The following is a 16,081-nucleotide window of genomic DNA, read 5'->3' on the forward strand; positions in this document are numbered from 1 at the left end:
TAGTAAATCAAGTCCAAACTTCAAACCTATGGTCAAAATGTAGGAGAATCCTCCCCCCAATCCCCTACATTTCCCCTGACCCCCTACATGGTTTTTGGTAGTAGGGGGTCAAGGGGAGGTTTCTTCAGACCTAGATTTTTATCAGATGTGGGTTGGAGTCTATCAACAGGTGTGTCCTTGGAGCTTCCCAAAGTAGTTTCCGTGATAGGACCTTCAACTTCAGGGGCGACGTTGTTTGTCGGTGTAACTCCAACTTCCACCTCAGCTTTGTCCCCAACTCTATCTCCAACTACAGCAACATCACTGCCCATGTCGATGACTGGTACAGACGAAGTCAGCTGTTCCAATGATCGGCAGGCCTCTTCCTGTCCAAATCCGTGCCCGAAAGAGTTGGTCCGGTTCAGTCCAAATCGCCTGCTGCGCCGTCGTTTTACCGGTCGGAAATTGATTTCATCTTCGGTCATTTGGTCAAGAAGTACAGCAGGTTGGCTAGAGATGGCATCTAAATTGTGAGCTAGTTCGTCAGGTATGCTTGTAGCAAGCGGTTGGCTGTTTCCAATGACGATTTGGCTGTCTCTAGCGCTATCTTCAAATTTGTTAGCGTTCAACTTGCTGTCTTTAGTGTTGTCTATACCATTGCTATCATCGACCAAACTATCGGCTACTGGGTTTTCTTCGTCAGCTAATTCACTGTCCTCATCTTTATCAATACTTTGTTAGCGTTCAACTTGCTGTCTTTAGCGTTGTCTATACCATTGCTATCATCGACCAAACTATCGGCTACTGGGTTTTCTTCGTCAGCTAATTCACTGTCCTCATCTTTATCAATAGTATAAGTTTCATTGAGCGTCACTTCTCGCGTTTTGTCCATCCGCTCCTGCGAATCCATGATTTCTTCAATCTCGTCGACCAGACTATCGAACTCTTCATCGTATTCGTCTTCCATCGAATTCACCAACGATTGCAACCGTTGAGCTTCCGTTTCCTCTTTATCTTCCAATGGGTTTAGATTCTCCTCTTTCTTTTTCACAGGTTTTACTTCTTCGCCTTTGTCAGCATTTTCTTCTTTGTCCACCGACACCGTTGGGTCACTTTCATGCTCATCTTTGTTTGGTTCGTTCTTTTGTTAAGAGGTAGGTAGCGATTGTAGGAAAGTATTTATTTTCTCCTTCTTCTTAAGGCTTTATCTGTGTTCTGTTTAATTGAGGAGCTGGATGCAAAAAGGGCAATAAATGAAAATCATCAAACCGAGATATTTAACTTTAGTTTTCAATTTTTCATCTAAATCCTTGAAAAGTATGTTTACAAAAAACGCTGTAACTCATCGAAAAAAAAAGTTATCACTGCAGTTCAAACGCTGGGAAGATAGAGCGCACCACGTTCTATTCAAAAAACCGTTTTACGCAAAAAAGGGTAAAAATACATGTTTCCCTTTTTGCACCCAGCTCCTCAATTTATATGAATGAGTCAAATAATAGTAATAATACCTTTTTTTCTTCTTCTTCTTCTTCTTCTTCTTCTTCTTCTTCTTCTTCTTCTTTTTCTTAGCCTTTATCTGTGTTCAGGCGGGGTCGGCGTTTTTCGTCAGCCGCTCAATCAATTGATGGCTGGTAATTATTTTCTCCTCCTCCTCCTCCTCCTCCTCCTCCTCTTAAAAGGTTTTAACAGGATCTTAATTGATTTTAACTTGATGAAATCTGTCTTTGATTTACATTTTGTAGCAGTCAAATCTTGGTCTTGGAAAGATAAAGACCTTCGTTATTAAAGTTCCCTCAAAAAAAAAAAAAAAAAAAAAAAAAAAAAAAAAAAAAAAAGGGGGGTTTTGTATTTATCTTGTCTGTCTAAGACAAAATCCGCCCCAGGTGCATATCAAACCGGCGTCCTAGCGCTTACAAGTTAGACGCGCCAGCCTCCAAGTGAACTAGACTGGCAGTAGACGAGGTTTAGTCACCAAACCCCTATACAGGGTGGTTCGTGATTTGCGAACCACGCTTATATCTCAGAAAGGGCTGGGAATTAAGGAATGAAATAAACGGCATCATGTAGATGAAATTTCGATGATTAAAATGGCTTTTTTTAAATTTGCAATTTTTTTTTGATTGTGGAATCCGGATATTCGGATCGGACTTTATTGACTGGCTTACCGGTAGGCAGTCCTACTACTGGCCTCATATAAACACCGCTGTCGTCCAATAATAATTCAGTCCAAATTGGACAAAATGTACTTTTGTAGGTACGTACATACATACAAGTACAAATCCAAATGATTCTGTCCGGCTGGACTGGAATGTTCTTGGATGCCAGTGATGTTTACACTGGTATTAGCTTTGAGAACGTACCTGCTTTGTAAGCGCTAGGTCCGCGGGTCGATTCCCACCCGGGGTGAGCTTTATCCAAACAGGTTTCTCCTATCCTCTCCATCAGTTGTCTCTATAAAGCCTCTTGAAATAATAGGAATAATAATAGATAGAAATAATATACAATTGTACGATAATATACGATAGAAATAATAGCAAGTTTGGAGGATAATATAGCAACCTTCTGAATAGAAGACGCTACCATGATGATGATAATATACAATTAGGTACCTACATCCTATATTTTCCTCCTCTTTACCTCACTCGCGCCGTCAGGGGTAGCGGTCAGCTTTCTCTTCAGTTGTTTTCGAATGATGGCGATTTCGGCCCTCAAAGTTTCCACCTGTCGTTCCTTGGCCTCCATTTGTTCCAATAGCTCAGCCGCTGAGCTGCTAGAGTCAACTGAAACATGCAAAAAAAAAAAATGGTGTAAACATCACAGGACCTTCCTTCAAGTGTGGTCAAAATACCGCATACCGTTGCTCCAATGTTAATTAAATTTGATTTTTTTTTTTTTTCAAGAGGTTTGACAGAGGGAACTGTAACTGCTAACGTCTTATCGTCCCGAAATCGAAGAGAGAAGGAAGACAGGATAGTAGAAAACCAGCCGTTCCGAGAACGAACATTATCCCATCAGGATAAAATCCGCCCCGGGCGGGAATTAATTAAAATTGAAATTGGATATATTTCTTGTAAAGTTTAACACATTATTAACAATTTTTAAATTCCATATCACACTATCAAAAATCCTTAAGTGGGTATCATACTAGGCTTGCACACCGGAGGTCCTGAGTTCGATTCCCGGTGGGGTCGAAGGTTTTTCAGCTCTGTGCTTGGAGTTCGGGGTCAACTCAGCCCAATGAGGACAATTCAGAAGCTACTTTAATGGAATTGATTTTAAGGAGGCACTTGGAAGTGAAATTCACAAAACTTATCGAAAGGCTCTGGTTTACAACAGAATTATCATTTGATTGATTGATTGACTGTCTGACCGACTGATTGATTGATTGATTGACTGATTGATTGATTGATTGATTGATTGATTGATTGATTGATTGATTGATTTGATACTTACCTGGTGTATCTTCTTGGTCATTGATTGATAGCGGCACGCTCTTCATGTCTACCCATGCCTCCAGTTCTTTCTTCAGTGCCTCCAAAGATTGCGTTCGTAGGCTGACTTTCACGCGGTTTGGCGTCTGACGGACATTCACCATGGGCGTTTGCGGAGCCTTTGAAAGGAGAGGCCGTTTTGGCGCCGCTTTCCCTTTCTTGGGGTGCCTTGCTAAGGGATTCTTTGGATGTGGAGTCTTGGGGTTTATAAACTTGGGATTTTTTGTCTTGGGATGTGGAAGCTTGGGATTTATTATCTTGAGATTCTTTGTCTTGGGGTTTATCAGCGTGGGATTCTTTATCTTGGGATCTAGCAGCTTGGGATTTGCTCAGGGATTCGTTTAACTCATTCAGCGAAGCTTTAATCGATTTGATTCGATCTTCGGTCGCTCCCAAATCCAGTCTCTCTTTCGGGCCATCGTCCCCGGAATCGAACTGAAGTTTCTTGCCAACCAGGGGGCTCGAACCCGGTTGGTTGTACAGGATGTGACGGCTGTTGTTCAGCGTCTCCTTGGAGCTGTCGAAATGCAGCTCGGAGCTTACCGGATTCTCCATGAAGTTCACCTTGAGTTTCTGTGGAAAAAGTGAAAAATCAATGATTGTGAAATATAAAAAACAGTGTGTTTCACTTCCCTGTTCATATATTTTAATCTTTATTCCCTAGTTCTCCAGGTTTTTTCATACGTATTGTTTTTGTTTTCATACATAGGTATCTACTTTTTAAGATTTTAAAATGAAGAGATTTATAATCCATCCAAAAAAAGAAATAAAAAAAGAGTGTTTCAGTTGTTTCACTTCCGTTTTTATTTCGTAGCAATGAAACAGCTGCTACATGAGACTCGTGAGGTCTGTGTCGTAGCATGCCCATCCCGTACTATGCCTCGCATCGGACTGTCTGACCGACCGACCGCCTGATTGATTGATTGATTGATTGATTGATTGATTGATTGATTGATTGATTGATTGATTTGATACTTACCTGGTGTATCTTCTTGGTCTTGGTTTCTGTTCCTCTCATAGGCGCTAAGAGCCGCAATGATTTTATCTACCTTCTGTTTGCCGAGTGGTAGATTATTTGCTTGGAGTCGAGTCAGAGACGCAAGATTACCAACGGTGACGATTCCTGAAGACACACATACAATAAAAAATAGAGTGTTTCAGTTGTTTCACTGCCGTTCTTATTTCGTAGCAATGAAACAGCTGCTACATGAGACTCGTGAGGTCTGTGTCGTAGCATGCCCATCCCGTACTATGCCTCGCATCGGATGGACAAGAAAAGATACAATACTCCCCATTCATGTACCGGGTCAATACGGAAGGAAAGTACGAGAACACCAGAAAGTAATCTTTTGATATACTTTTGACAATCATAATTGTGCTAAGCCTGAATAATTGTTATAAAAGTCGTTCTTCACTTAAATCTTTTCATTTGGGGGGGGGGGGGGGGGGGGCGGGGGGGCGTTACCCTCGTATGCTCGCTAATGTAGTGGTCATTGGCGCTCGCCTCCTAAACATCCAAGACGTGGGTTCCCTAATCCCTAATGTCGCCAAGGTATGCAATTTATAATTAGTAGTCTACTGTTGAACTAAAGGGACTTTCATCCTATGCGAGCAGTAAAATAGAGGTCACTATCACGATTAAATGGCTGACCCTGCCAAATTTTTTGTGCCGTTTCAAAATTCGAAATTTCACAAACGAAGAATTCCTTGCATCCTAGAAGCCTCAAATGAAATTTTAAAGCATTTTCTATTGAGATCAGGCGTGTTTTCCGGAACTTCCTGTTATCAGCGAAGAAAAAAAAGAAAAGTTGGTGAGCGCACCCATTATAACTTGTGTTAAGCCTGAGATAATTTGTTATAAATGTCCGTTCCCCACTTAAATTTTTTCGGTTGGGGGGGGGGGGTCGGAGCGGCGTTACCCTCCTATGCTCCAAGTTTTTTAGTTAAAAGAGTAAAGGAACAAAATAAGAGTCAGAGCCCCCCCTCCTCTAATATCATAAAAAGCACTCACCAAGTTTCTCAAAGCAAGCGCCCACTATGGTCCTCTGCGCCTTTTCCTCGCACAGGAGACCCAACACCGCCCCCACAGGGTCCATACACCCCACCAGGGCCGGATACACAGGGGAGGGGGTCGGGGCCAGGGCCGGAGTGGGGCTCAGACGGCACTGAGAGTCCTCAGGGGGGCCACTGTGGGGGCCCTGGGAAGGACCTTGAGATTCGGAATCGCTGAAGTTGCCCAGCGTGGACACGTCCTTGGAGATGTCCAGCTGACTGGTTTCTGTAAAATAGAATAGAATGACGAAGAAAGTTTGAGTGTGGAATCGGCGAGAACGTCTTGTTTTCCGGTGATAAAGAATTTAAGAAAGTAGGTAAAAGTAAAAAACAAAAAGTCTGTCTGGGGGACCTTCAACAGAGAGCGGACCAGTCAGTGTCTTGCTGAGGGACTATAAATAGGGTTCAGAGAAACCAAACCCTAACCAGCCTGGCTAGCTGAAGGTTACCAAGGGTTTATCATGCTTCAAAAGAAAAGCATAGGTCCTCATGATGGTTGACTGCGGTTCGGGACGGACCAAGTAATATTGGCTAGAGATCATCAACCCCCCTCGGTACAGCTACACCGCTACAACAACATTTCAATAATAAAGAGAAGAATAAAGTTATCAATCTCACCTGTTTCACTGATCGCCTCCTCAGTCTCCTGTCTCTGTCTCTTCCCATCCACACCTCCACATTCTCCATCACTCAACGTTCTCTTCCTCAGCGCTCTTCCAACTCCAATCACCTCCACAACTGCAGGCAAAACTTCTGTAGACTGGACTCCATTGGCCTTAACTGCAGACAAAACTCCAGTAGTCTGGACTTCAAAGGCCTTCCCAACTGCAGACAAAACTTCAGTAGCCTGGACTTCATTTCCATTGCCCTCTGCAAGCAAACCTTTGGAAGGATTCGCCTTACATTTGTCTATAGAGACTGCAAGTTCCTCCCTACTCTCCTTTTTAGGCGAAACCTCCGCAGTCTGAACTTCAATGCCCTTCTCAACTGTGGGCGAAACTTCGACAACCTTTGCCTCGCTCTTATCAGCAGATTCCAGCCGTAAACGCAACGACGATCGCTTCGTTGTTCTCTTCCTCAGCGCTCTTCCACCTCCAATCGCCTCCACAACTGCAGGCAAAACCTCCGTAGACTGGACTCCATTGACCTTAACTGCAGACAAAACTCCAGTAGTCTGGACTTCAAAGGCCTTCACAACTGCAGACAAAACTTCAGTAGCCTGGACTCCATTTCCATTGCCCTCTGCAAGCAAACCTTTGGAAGGATTCGCCTTACATTTGTCTATAGAGACTGCAAGTTCCTCCCTACTATCCTTTTTAGGCGAAACCTCCGCAGTCTGAACTTCAATGTCCTTCTCAACTGTGGGCGAAACTTCGACAACCTTTGCCTCGCTCTTATCAGCAGATTCCAGCCGTAAACGCAACGACGATCGCTTCGTGGGCGAAGGTCCGACTGAGATAAGTTGCCCTACCAAGGCCTTGGAAGGGGTTCCTTTGGATGGAGTGCCTTTTGAAGGAGTGCCTTTTGAAGGCGTGCCCTTGGGCGGTGTGGCTTTGAAGAAAATGCCCCCAGAAGGAGTGCTTTTTGAGGGAGTGAGGAAAGCACCTTCTGGGGCGCCTTTGGAAGGCGTCCCTTGAGACTGGCTTTCCATTCCTTTGGCCGGACTTGCATGAGGGTCCGTTTTAAAGCTTTTGACGGCAATATCTCCTGAAAGATCTCTTGCAGCACATTTGGACTTTGGCGTTGACACCTTGGTTTCTTTCTCGGAGGACGCCGAACTGGTTTTTAGCGGCGAAAGACCTTTGTCGATAGGTTGGTCGTTCTTAGGTGGAGTATTGGTGAGGGACCTTAAAAGACCTTTGTTGATGGGTGATTGTTGATCGTTCTTAGGGGGAGTGTTGGTGAGGGACCTCAAAGATCGTCTCAGAGGGGAGGCGCCCGTTCGAGACTTGGTGGGGGTGCTGGGAGGGGTGTGTTGCGTCTTGCCGTCTCCAGAGACCGCTAGCGAGTCTTCAACGGTTGGTGTGGGTTGGAGTCTATCAACAGGCGTTTCCTTGGAGCTTCCCAAAGTAGTTTCCGTGATAGGACCTTCAACTTCAGGGGCGACGTTGTTTGTCGGTGTAACTCCAACTTCCACCTGAGAAATAAATCAAGTTCTACGAGAAATCAAGTATTGATATTTGATAAAGTACTGCAGTATGTCAAACTGTTGAGCGGCAATAGGCGAGGTTACTATCCGGATGGGTGACCAAATATAAATTTGGGCAATCGTCAGCTCCTGGCTTTTCCCGGCCCCACTTGGGCTGCGTGAGGTTAATGTAATTGCAATAAGTGGGCAATGTCTTATAATTATTTGACATCAATTATATTATAGGTACATAATTAGGTTACATAGCAGTAGAAAGAAAGAATGTGAAAAGGCGATTAGCTTATCGGCAGTTGTATTGAAAATACTTTCTATTAAATACGTACTTAAATTAATGGCAAAAAATAAAATAAAATAAAAGCACACTGCTTACCTAATGCTGACTGCTGCGGGGGCGTCGTCTTCTTCCCGCCAAACAATCCCATCGCCTGTCGTCTCTCCTCACTCGACACCATCGCCTTGCGCGGGCTCTGCTCTCCCCGTCTCGGTGTACTCACTGCCTCTGGCGGGCTGGCGTGCTCTTCCCCGCCAAACTTCCCCTTGCCCGGTCTCGGTGTACTCACTGCCTGGGGCGGGCTGGAGTGCTCCTCCCCGCCAACTTTAACTTTGCCTTGCACCGGGGGGAAAATCCTCGAGACGCGCGGACTATCGAGTTTCCCCGCTGGGCCGAAGTTACGTCTGGGGCTGTCCGTGTCCGATTCTAGCACCGGTCGCTCCAAAGTGTCTACGGAGCGACTCGAACCGCTCAGGCCACTGAGACCGCTTTCACCGCTTTTTGACGTCGGTTCTTTGGCTAGTCGACAGGCGAAGGGCGTAGAAGTGACGAACTTGGTCGAATGAGGCTTCGGGGATTTGAGATCAACAAGAGAGCTTTCCTGTGAACTTTCGATCACTTCCAGCGAGCTTGGTTCGGATGAGAGATCTTTGCCGTCATTTTGTTGCGGAGTGGCGTTATTTTGTTGCGGAGTGACCTCATTTTGTTGCATATGGACGTCATTTTGTTGCGTGTCAGGAATCATAAAGCTGGTAGAAGCGTTAAGTATACTGGCATCTGCTTTTACCTTGGAAATCTTTTCTTCCACTTCTTCGCGTGTTTCTTTCTGCTCCCTGCAAGTTTCTTTGCTTTCTGTAATTCTATCTTCCCGGTCCTCTGTTTCCATTTTCTCATCCTCTTTGCTTTGGCTTTCCACGTCTTTCACATCGGCTTTACAGACGTCTTTACCAGCAACAGCTTTGTCAACTTTGTCTACATTAGTTTTGCAAGTCGCTTTTTCCGCTCCATGTTTCTTGTGTTCGGAGCTTTCGCGTTGTGTCTCGGAAGTTTGTTTGGGGTTATCTTGTTCCGACTTTTCTCGTGACGTGACTTGGGTGGTGTCTTTCTCAATACGACTGAGCATGTCTTTCTCAATCTCACCGTTGCTTGTGAGCTTATTATCGGCAAGCTCATCAGTACTATCAGTAGGCTCATTCACGTAGAAGTTAAACTTAACATTCTCAATTTTGACGAGAGTCGAGTCTTCTTCATAGATATTAAACTCCGGTGGGACATGCTCCTTAAAGGCCCAGGTCGTATAGTCTAAATATTTCACCCAATAACCGGATCCCATTCCTTTACTGAGCCCAAGGAGTTAACGTCTTTACCAGCAACAGCTTTGTCAACTTTGTCTACATTAGTTTTGCAAGTCGCTTTTTCCGCTCCATATTTCCTGTGTTCGGAGCTTTCGCGTTGTGTCTCGGAAGTTTGTTTGGGGTTATCTTGTTCCGACTTTTCTCGTGACATAACTTGGGTGGTGTCTTTCTCAATACGACTGAGCATGTCTTTCTCAATCTCACCATTGCTTGTGAGTTTATTATCGGCAAGCTCATCAGTACTAGCAGTAGGCTCATTCACGTAGAAGTTAAACTTAACATTCTCAATTCTGACAAGAGTCGAGTCTTCTTCATAGATATTAAACTCAGGCGGGACATGCTCCTTAAAGGCCCAGGTCGTATAGTCTAAATATTTCACCCAATAACCGGATCCCATTCCTTTACTGAGCCCAAGGAGTTTGTCTGCCAGTTTGGTTTTGAATCGCTTGTCAATCAGTTGCTTCTGTTCCGTTAGGACCGTGATTAGGAAGAGGTTCACCGAGGTCAGCCCACGGAAACAGTCGAGCATTTCCGAAAGGGTTTCGCCGGACCACAAGTGACTAATGTTCATTTCCTCAATGGGAAGAGTTACAGGTTGGCCGAGAAGTACGAAACTGAAGCTGGAAATGAAATGGAAGCTTTTCGTGCCGCTGTTCTTGGTGACAATCATATGGTTGAGGTGTTTAGAACCGATTTTGGTATCCCCATTCACAAGCCGATACATGGGCACGCCTGTTTTGTTCAGTGTTATTCCAAGGGACGCATTTGTCTCGTTGCCTTGGAAACCGAATCGCGTGGTTTCGTTAGGTAGGAAACGCGTTGTTTCGTTGCCATAGTAACCGGTTTTGTGTAAGGTCTCGTTGCCAAGGTGCGTCATGCCCAGTGTTGTCTGGTTGCCCGCTAGAGTGCAGTGCTGCGCGCCTACAGTCATATTATTCTGGTGCAGACCCGCGTTGGGTCCAAAGGCCGCGTTCAAACTAGCGTCCGTCACGCCATAAATCGCGTGTTCCGTAAGTAAGAACTTCAAGTTGTTATAGAGGATCTGAGTCTTAAACTTTTCGTACACCAAAGGCTTATCGTTCACACACACCGAATTCATGTCGAATATCACTTCGTTCGATCGATACAAATGAATGTTTTCGTAGATTTGCTGGATCGTCTTCTTTCGAATGTCGAGCTCGATTAGCCGCGTTCAAACTAGCGTCCGTCACGCCATAAATCGCGTGTTCCGTAAGTAAGAACTTCAAGTTGTTGTAGAGGATCTGAGTCTTAAACTTTTCGTATACCAAAGGCTTATCGTTCACACACACCGAATCCATGTCGAATATCACTTCGTTCGATCGATACAAATGAATGTTTTCGTAGATTTGCTGGATCGTCTTCTTTCGAATGTCGAGCTCGATTCGACTCACATTGGATTTCCTTTTGGATTTATTGACGTCTTGTTTGTCGTGTTTGGGTAACGCTAGATGGGTTGAGGGCTGAGGAGATTGTGGGGTGATAGGTTGAGTTGTACTTGTAGATTTCTGAGTAATAGCTTCCCTAGCATTAGGATTAGCTTCAGTAGCATTAGGATTATTATTGGGCTTAGGATTATCATGTTTGTCCTCCGTCTGTATGTTATTGCCACTAGGAATTCCTCTAGACTGGTCACCTGACTCTTCTTTGACTTGTTTACCTTCATGAGTTGATCCAAAATCACCATCGTTATCACCAATGGTCTCTTTGATACTGTCCAAACCTTGGGTATCAACTTCCATGAATTCCGTCGTTTTGTTTAGGTCCGAAGATTTGTTTTCCTCTTCTTTGAGTTCCACGACCTTTTCTTCTTTATCTTATTGAGGTGTACTTGTAGATTTCTGAGTAATAGCTTCCCTAGCATTAGGATTAGCTTCAATAGCATTAGGATAAGCTTCACTAGCATTAGGATTAGCTTCAGTAGCATTAGGATAAGCTTCACTAGCATTAGGATTAGCTTCAGTAGCATTAGGATTATCATGTTTATCGTCAACCTGTATGGCATTGTCACTAGGAATTCCTCTGGCTTGGTGACCAGACTCTTCTCTGACTTGACTTTGTTTATCTTCATCAGTAGATACAAAATCATCATCTTTGTCTCCATCAGTCTCTTTGTTATTGTCCAAACCTCGTGTATCAACTTCCATGAATTCCGTCGTTTTGTTTAGGTCTGAAGTTTTATTTTTCTCTTCTTTGAGTTCCACGACCTTTTCTTCTTTATCTTCCGATGGGTTTAGATTCTCCTCTTCCTTTTTCACAGGTTTTACTTCGTCTTCGCCTTTGTCAGCATTTTCTTCTTTGTCCACCGACACCGTTGGGTCACTTTCATGCTCACCTTTGTTTGGTTCGTTCTTTTGTTCATCTTTATCGTCTTTCCCATGATCTTTATCGTCTTTCCCATGATCTTTATCGTCTTTCCCATCATTTCCTTCCTCCAAAGTATTACTGAGGAGCAATTTCGCGTTGAATTTCACCGACCTAGCATTAGGATTATTATTGGGCTTAGGATTATCATGTTTGTCCTCCGTCTGTATGTTATTGCCGCTAGGAATTCCTCTAGACTGGTCACCTGACTCTTCTTTGACTTGTTTACCTTCATGAGTTGATCCAAAATCACCATCGTTATCACCAATGGTCTCTTTGATACTGTCCAAACCTTGGGTATCAACTTCCATGAATTCCGTCGTTTTGTTTAGGTCCGAAGATTTGTTTTCCTCTTCTTTGAGTTCCACGACCTTTTCTCTATCTTCCGATGGGTTTACATTCTCCTCTTTCTTTTTCACAGGTTTTACTTCGTCTTCGCCTTTGTCAGCATTTTCTTCTTTGTCCACCGACACCGTTGGGTCACTTTCATGCTCATCTTTGTTTGGTTCGTTCTTTTGTTCATCTTTATCGTCTTTCCCATGATCTTTATCGCCTTTCCCATGATCTTTATCGTCTTTCCCATGATCTTTATTGTCTTTCCCATGATCTTTATCGTCTTTCCCATCATTTCCTTCCTCCAAAGTATTACTGAGGAGCAATTTCGCGTTGAATTTCACCGACCTGTTCATCTTTATCATCTTTCCCATGATCTTTATCGTCTTTCCCATGATCTTTATCGTCTTTCACATGATCTTTATCGTCTTTCCCATCATTTCCTTCCTCCAAAGTATTACTGAGGAGCAATTTCGCGTTGAATTTCACCGACTTTCGCGTCATTGGCGGCTCCACAGATTGCTTGGGGCCTTTGAGAATCGACTTTCGCGGATTCCTGGCTTTCTTCCCCATGGCGCGAGGGGCGGCAAAGTCTTCGCCCACGGAACTCTCGTCTTGTTCCGCGACAAGGGGGTCGAGTTTGCCGCAGGTCCGGATGGATTGCCGGGTGGACCGCTGCGGCTTATCACCTGAAAGAAAAGATAACATTAAATACGTAGGCAGTTTCAAAAGGTATAAAGGAGAATTGGAGGGAAAAGAGTAAAACTGATAAGCAACCTCCGTGGTTTTGGAGTTCAGGGTGCATTCAGCCTCGTGAGGACAATTAAGTAGCTACTTTACCTGTGTACTTAAATTGATGATACGAGTAGATGAAAATTAACAGTAAAGGAGGCACTTAGTAATGCTGTGATACCCACTAAAGTTGTGAAGAAGGTCTCTGCTTTACCAAAGATTCAGGATTTGATTTGATCTTTAGAATAAACATAAGATAAGGGAATGGATGAAATTAATATTGTAAATGTAAATAAAAAAGTCATATATCTAAATTACCTGTAGCTTCATTTGCTTCCGAAGATTCCTCTACTTGTGTTTGCACTTTGCTTGCTTTCAGAATGGATTTCCTAGTAGGTCTCTCCTTCTTCTCCGTTTGTTCATTAGTTTGAGAAGCCTCATCTTCTTTAACATTCTCATCAGAAGCTCTTGTCTTGTCAGATTCATCGGGACAAGTCTCAGTTGGTGCAGATTTTCTTCTAGCGTCTCCTTTAGTTTTTGTAACATTAACTTCATCATTTTTCACATTCTCATCAGATTCATTCGGAAGTGCCTCAGCTGGTGCCGACTTTCTCCTAGCATATCCTTTACCCTTTGCCACATTAACTTCCTCCACTTCTTCTTCGACATTTGTCTGTTTGTCAGATTCATTTAGAAGTATCTCAGTTGGTGAAGATTTTCTTCTAGCATCTCCTTTACCCTTTGCCACATTAACATCCTCCACTTCTTCTTCGGCCTTTGGAGCGTCCATTTCAGCATCTTCTGAGAATGAGAGAAATCCGGATTAGAATTAGAAATTGGGTATCGGAAAAAAAATCTGCTGTGAAAAAAGTAAATTACATTTGTATTTAGAATATACCTTGTTTATCCTGTCTGAATAGAACTGAAGAGTCTAACCAAGGTCTCCTATGTTTGATGGAATACATACATGATTGAGAAAAATAAAATAGTCTTAACTGCCCTATAAAATGATTATTATGTTAAAAAAAAGGTCATTTCTTGAGTCTTAAATGGTTGTCTTGATTGGAGGCTTTAATTTTAAGGGATAGTAACGATTTGAGGCTCTAAAGTTTAAGGGTTAGTCTTGGTTTGAGGGCTAGTTTGCCTATATGTAAGCAATGAAGCATAGGGCATGTATCCCCAATTCAACTCACTCCGTTTAATATTCCATCTACATATGTAGAAGAGAACATAGAAGTGTGAAAAAGAACATATATAATATTAAAAGTTAGAACTTTCAAGGGTATACACAACACTTGGCAAAAAAAAAAATAAAATCAATAGGGGAAAATGAAAAACAGATCGCTTTTTTTTGTTTTACAAAGTTCTTTATTCACTACCATACCGGGTTTCGCCAGTTACGGCATCTTCAGTGGTATTCATACTGAAGATGCCGTAACTGGGCGAAACCCGGTATGGTAGTGAATAAAATAATTTTGTACAACAACAAAAAAAGCGATCTGTTTTTCATTTTCCCCTATTGAACATATATAAGTCCACAGGAAGAGACCTACGTGGAAGAGAACACTTACATGTACTGAAGTATTGAGTTTGGACTTGTCTCTCTTATTAGGGGTAACTGTAGTCGAGGACGGAGGGGTAACTTTGGACAGGCCACCCTGTTGTTGCTGTTGGGACAATCTGCAGGGGAAAATAGAACAAATCAAAAAATGAATAGAAGAAATACAAAATGAAGCGCAGGACTTAAACCTTTAGACTCTCAAGACTAAGACTAAATGCTTTTATTGTCTTTTTTCTTCTTCTTCTTCTTCTTCTTCTTCTTCTTCTTCTTCTTCTTCTTGAGGTTTGATAGAGGGAACTGTTAGATCTTATCGTCCCAAAGTCGAAGAGAGAAAGAAGATGGAATAGGAGAAACTCAGCCGTTCCGAGAACAAATATTATCCGTTCAGGATAAAATCCACCGCGGGCGGGAATCGAACCCGCGCCCTAGCGCTTACAAGGCAGATGCACTATCAACCAAGCTAACTAGGCTGGCTACAATTTTAAAGCTGTAAATCATTAAGAAATGTGTCTCACTTGTCCAGAAATCGGCTGCTAGTTCTCGGACTGGGCGCTGCGGGCAGGACAGATTTCGAACCCGCGGACCCTGACTTGCCAACCGACTGTCGAAACTGCTTCATATCTCGCTGCAACTTGATGATCTGGAATAGAACCCATTTTGAGTCAATTACGCTCGCTGTGGGACATACTATGAAGTAGACATGCCCTAACGAGCAGCATTAACAATTCAGAAGTGTAACAAATTTCATCAAAATCGGTGCAGACAATCGCGAGTTATAGCGGGACCAACAAACATCCAAACTAAATGCAAAACGGTCGAGTTAAAACGTAGACCTTCACTTTGTTCGGTCAAAAATCCAAATGTTGCCTTAACAAACAAATAATGTAATGTTCAACTTACGACAGGTTTTCTGCCACACTCGAAGGAGCAACTCGTCTCTTCGCTCGCTGTGGGACATACTATGAAGTAGACATGCTATGACCTTGTCCAGTCCATTGGTAAGCAATACAGTACAGGAAGACGCCTCGGAGTGCTGTAGCATGTCCAGGTATACTTCCGTTATCTGGAAGAAGATAATAAAGGGTTCAATCTCCTTCTTTTTCCTCGCCTTTTCCCGTGTTCAGACGGGGGTCGGCGTTTTTCGTCAGCCTCTCAATCAGCCCTCTAACTAGGGTGATTGCTGTGGGCTGAAATTTGGTTTTGTCTATAAATTTTACGAGAGGATGTCCTTTGCACTCAGTCTTTGCTATTCCTTTAGCAAGGGAAATTCAGGCTGGTATACTTCCTGTTTAACGTCCCCCAGCCAGACTAAGCTAGTCTACTCCCTGTTTAACGTCCCCCAGCCAGACTAAGCTGGTCTACTCCCTGTTTACCGCCTTTTCCCGTGTTCAGACGGGGGTTGGCGTTTTTCGTCAGCCTCTCAATCAGCCCTCTAACTAGGGTGATTGCTGTGGGCTGACATTTGGTTAAATTTGTCTATACATTTTACGAGAGGATGTCCTTTGCACTCAATCTTTGCTATTTCTTTAGCAAGGGAAATTCAGGCTGGTATATTTCCTGTTTAACGTCCCCCAGCCAGACTAAGCTGGCCTACTCCCTGTTTAACGTCCCCCAGCCAGACTAAGCTAGTCTACTCCCTGTTTAACGTCCCCCAGCCAGATTAAGCTAGTCTACTCCCTGTTTAACGTCCCCCAGCCAGACTAAGCTGGTCTACTCCCTGTTTAACGTCCCCCAGCCAGACTAAGCTGGTCTACTCCCTGTTTAATGTCCCACAGC

At 43.5% G+C, this 16,081-nt stretch overlaps 3 protein-coding genes across 3 annotated transcripts in view; all 3 read right to left on the reverse strand.

The window, feature by feature from the left end:
- Window positions 1-983, reverse strand: part of LOC103514152 — a 14,655-nt gene extending 13,672 nt beyond the window's left edge. The window contains exons 1-2 of the mRNA XM_026827194.1: window positions 770-983; window positions 131-650 (exon numbers count right to left, since the gene is read on the reverse strand). Of these exons, the coding sequence (XP_026682995.1) occupies window positions 131-650; window positions 770-946 (697 nt within the window). The 5' untranslated portion in view covers window positions 947-983. The remainder of the gene's footprint in view (window positions 1-130; window positions 651-769) is intronic.
- A 1,170-nt stretch (window positions 984-2,153) lies between these two features.
- LOC113469463 lies at window positions 2,154-7,882 on the reverse strand. The gene is made up of 6 exons (XM_026827195.1): window positions 7,730-7,882; window positions 6,599-7,659; window positions 6,141-6,226; window positions 5,482-5,748; window positions 4,450-4,593; window positions 2,154-2,759 (listed from the first exon to the last, which is right to left on the reverse strand). The coding sequence occupies exons 1-6, from the start codon at window positions 7,880-7,882 to the stop codon at window positions 2,596-2,598; spliced, it is 1,875 nt and encodes a 624-aa protein (XP_026682996.1). The 3' UTR covers window positions 2,154-2,595.
- On the reverse strand, window positions 7,857-15,347 carry LOC113469464. Its single transcript, XM_026827196.1, has 9 exons — window positions 15,288-15,347; window positions 14,821-14,945; window positions 14,294-14,424; window positions 13,063-13,545; window positions 12,506-12,701; window positions 12,051-12,360; window positions 10,689-11,117; window positions 9,310-10,468; window positions 7,857-8,890 (listed from the first exon to the last, which is right to left on the reverse strand). The coding sequence occupies exons 1-9, from the start codon at window positions 15,345-15,347 to the stop codon at window positions 7,995-7,997; spliced, it is 3,789 nt and encodes a 1,262-aa protein (XP_026682997.1). The 3' UTR covers window positions 7,857-7,994.
- Between the last annotated feature and the right edge of the window lie 734 nt (window positions 15,348-16,081).

This window comes from Diaphorina citri, unplaced genomic scaffold, assembly GCF_000475195.1.
Source record: "Diaphorina citri unplaced genomic scaffold, Diaci psyllid genome assembly version 1.1 scaffold1091, whole genome shotgun sequence".
Taxonomy (NCBI): Eukaryota; Metazoa; Arthropoda; class Insecta; order Hemiptera; family Psyllidae; genus Diaphorina; species Diaphorina citri.

Coding starts and splice junctions, on each gene's coding strand:
- LOC113469464 (XM_026827196.1), bottom strand. CDS start 15,347: ATGCTACAGCACTCCGAGGCGTCTTCCTGTACTGTATTGCTTACCAAT. Junction 12,361..12,505: donor GAGCCGCCAATGACGCGAAA/GTCGGTGAAATT, acceptor AAAGATGAACAG/GTCGGTGAAATTCAACGCGA. Junction 11,118..12,050: donor CATCGGAAGATAGAGAAAAG/GTCGTGGAACTC, acceptor AAAGAAGAAAAG/GTCGTGGAACTCAAAGAAGA.
- LOC113469463 (XM_026827195.1), bottom strand. CDS start 7,882: ATGTCAAATAATTATAAGACATTGCCCACTTATTGCAATTACATTAAC. Junction 5,749..6,140: donor GGAGGCGATCAGTGAAACAG/GTGAGATTGATA, acceptor TCTATTTTACAG/AAACCAGTCAGCTGGACATC. Junction 4,594..5,481: donor CGCTTGCTTTGAGAAACTTG/GTGAGTGCTTTT, acceptor GTGTGTCTTCAG/GAATCGTCACCGTTGGTAAT.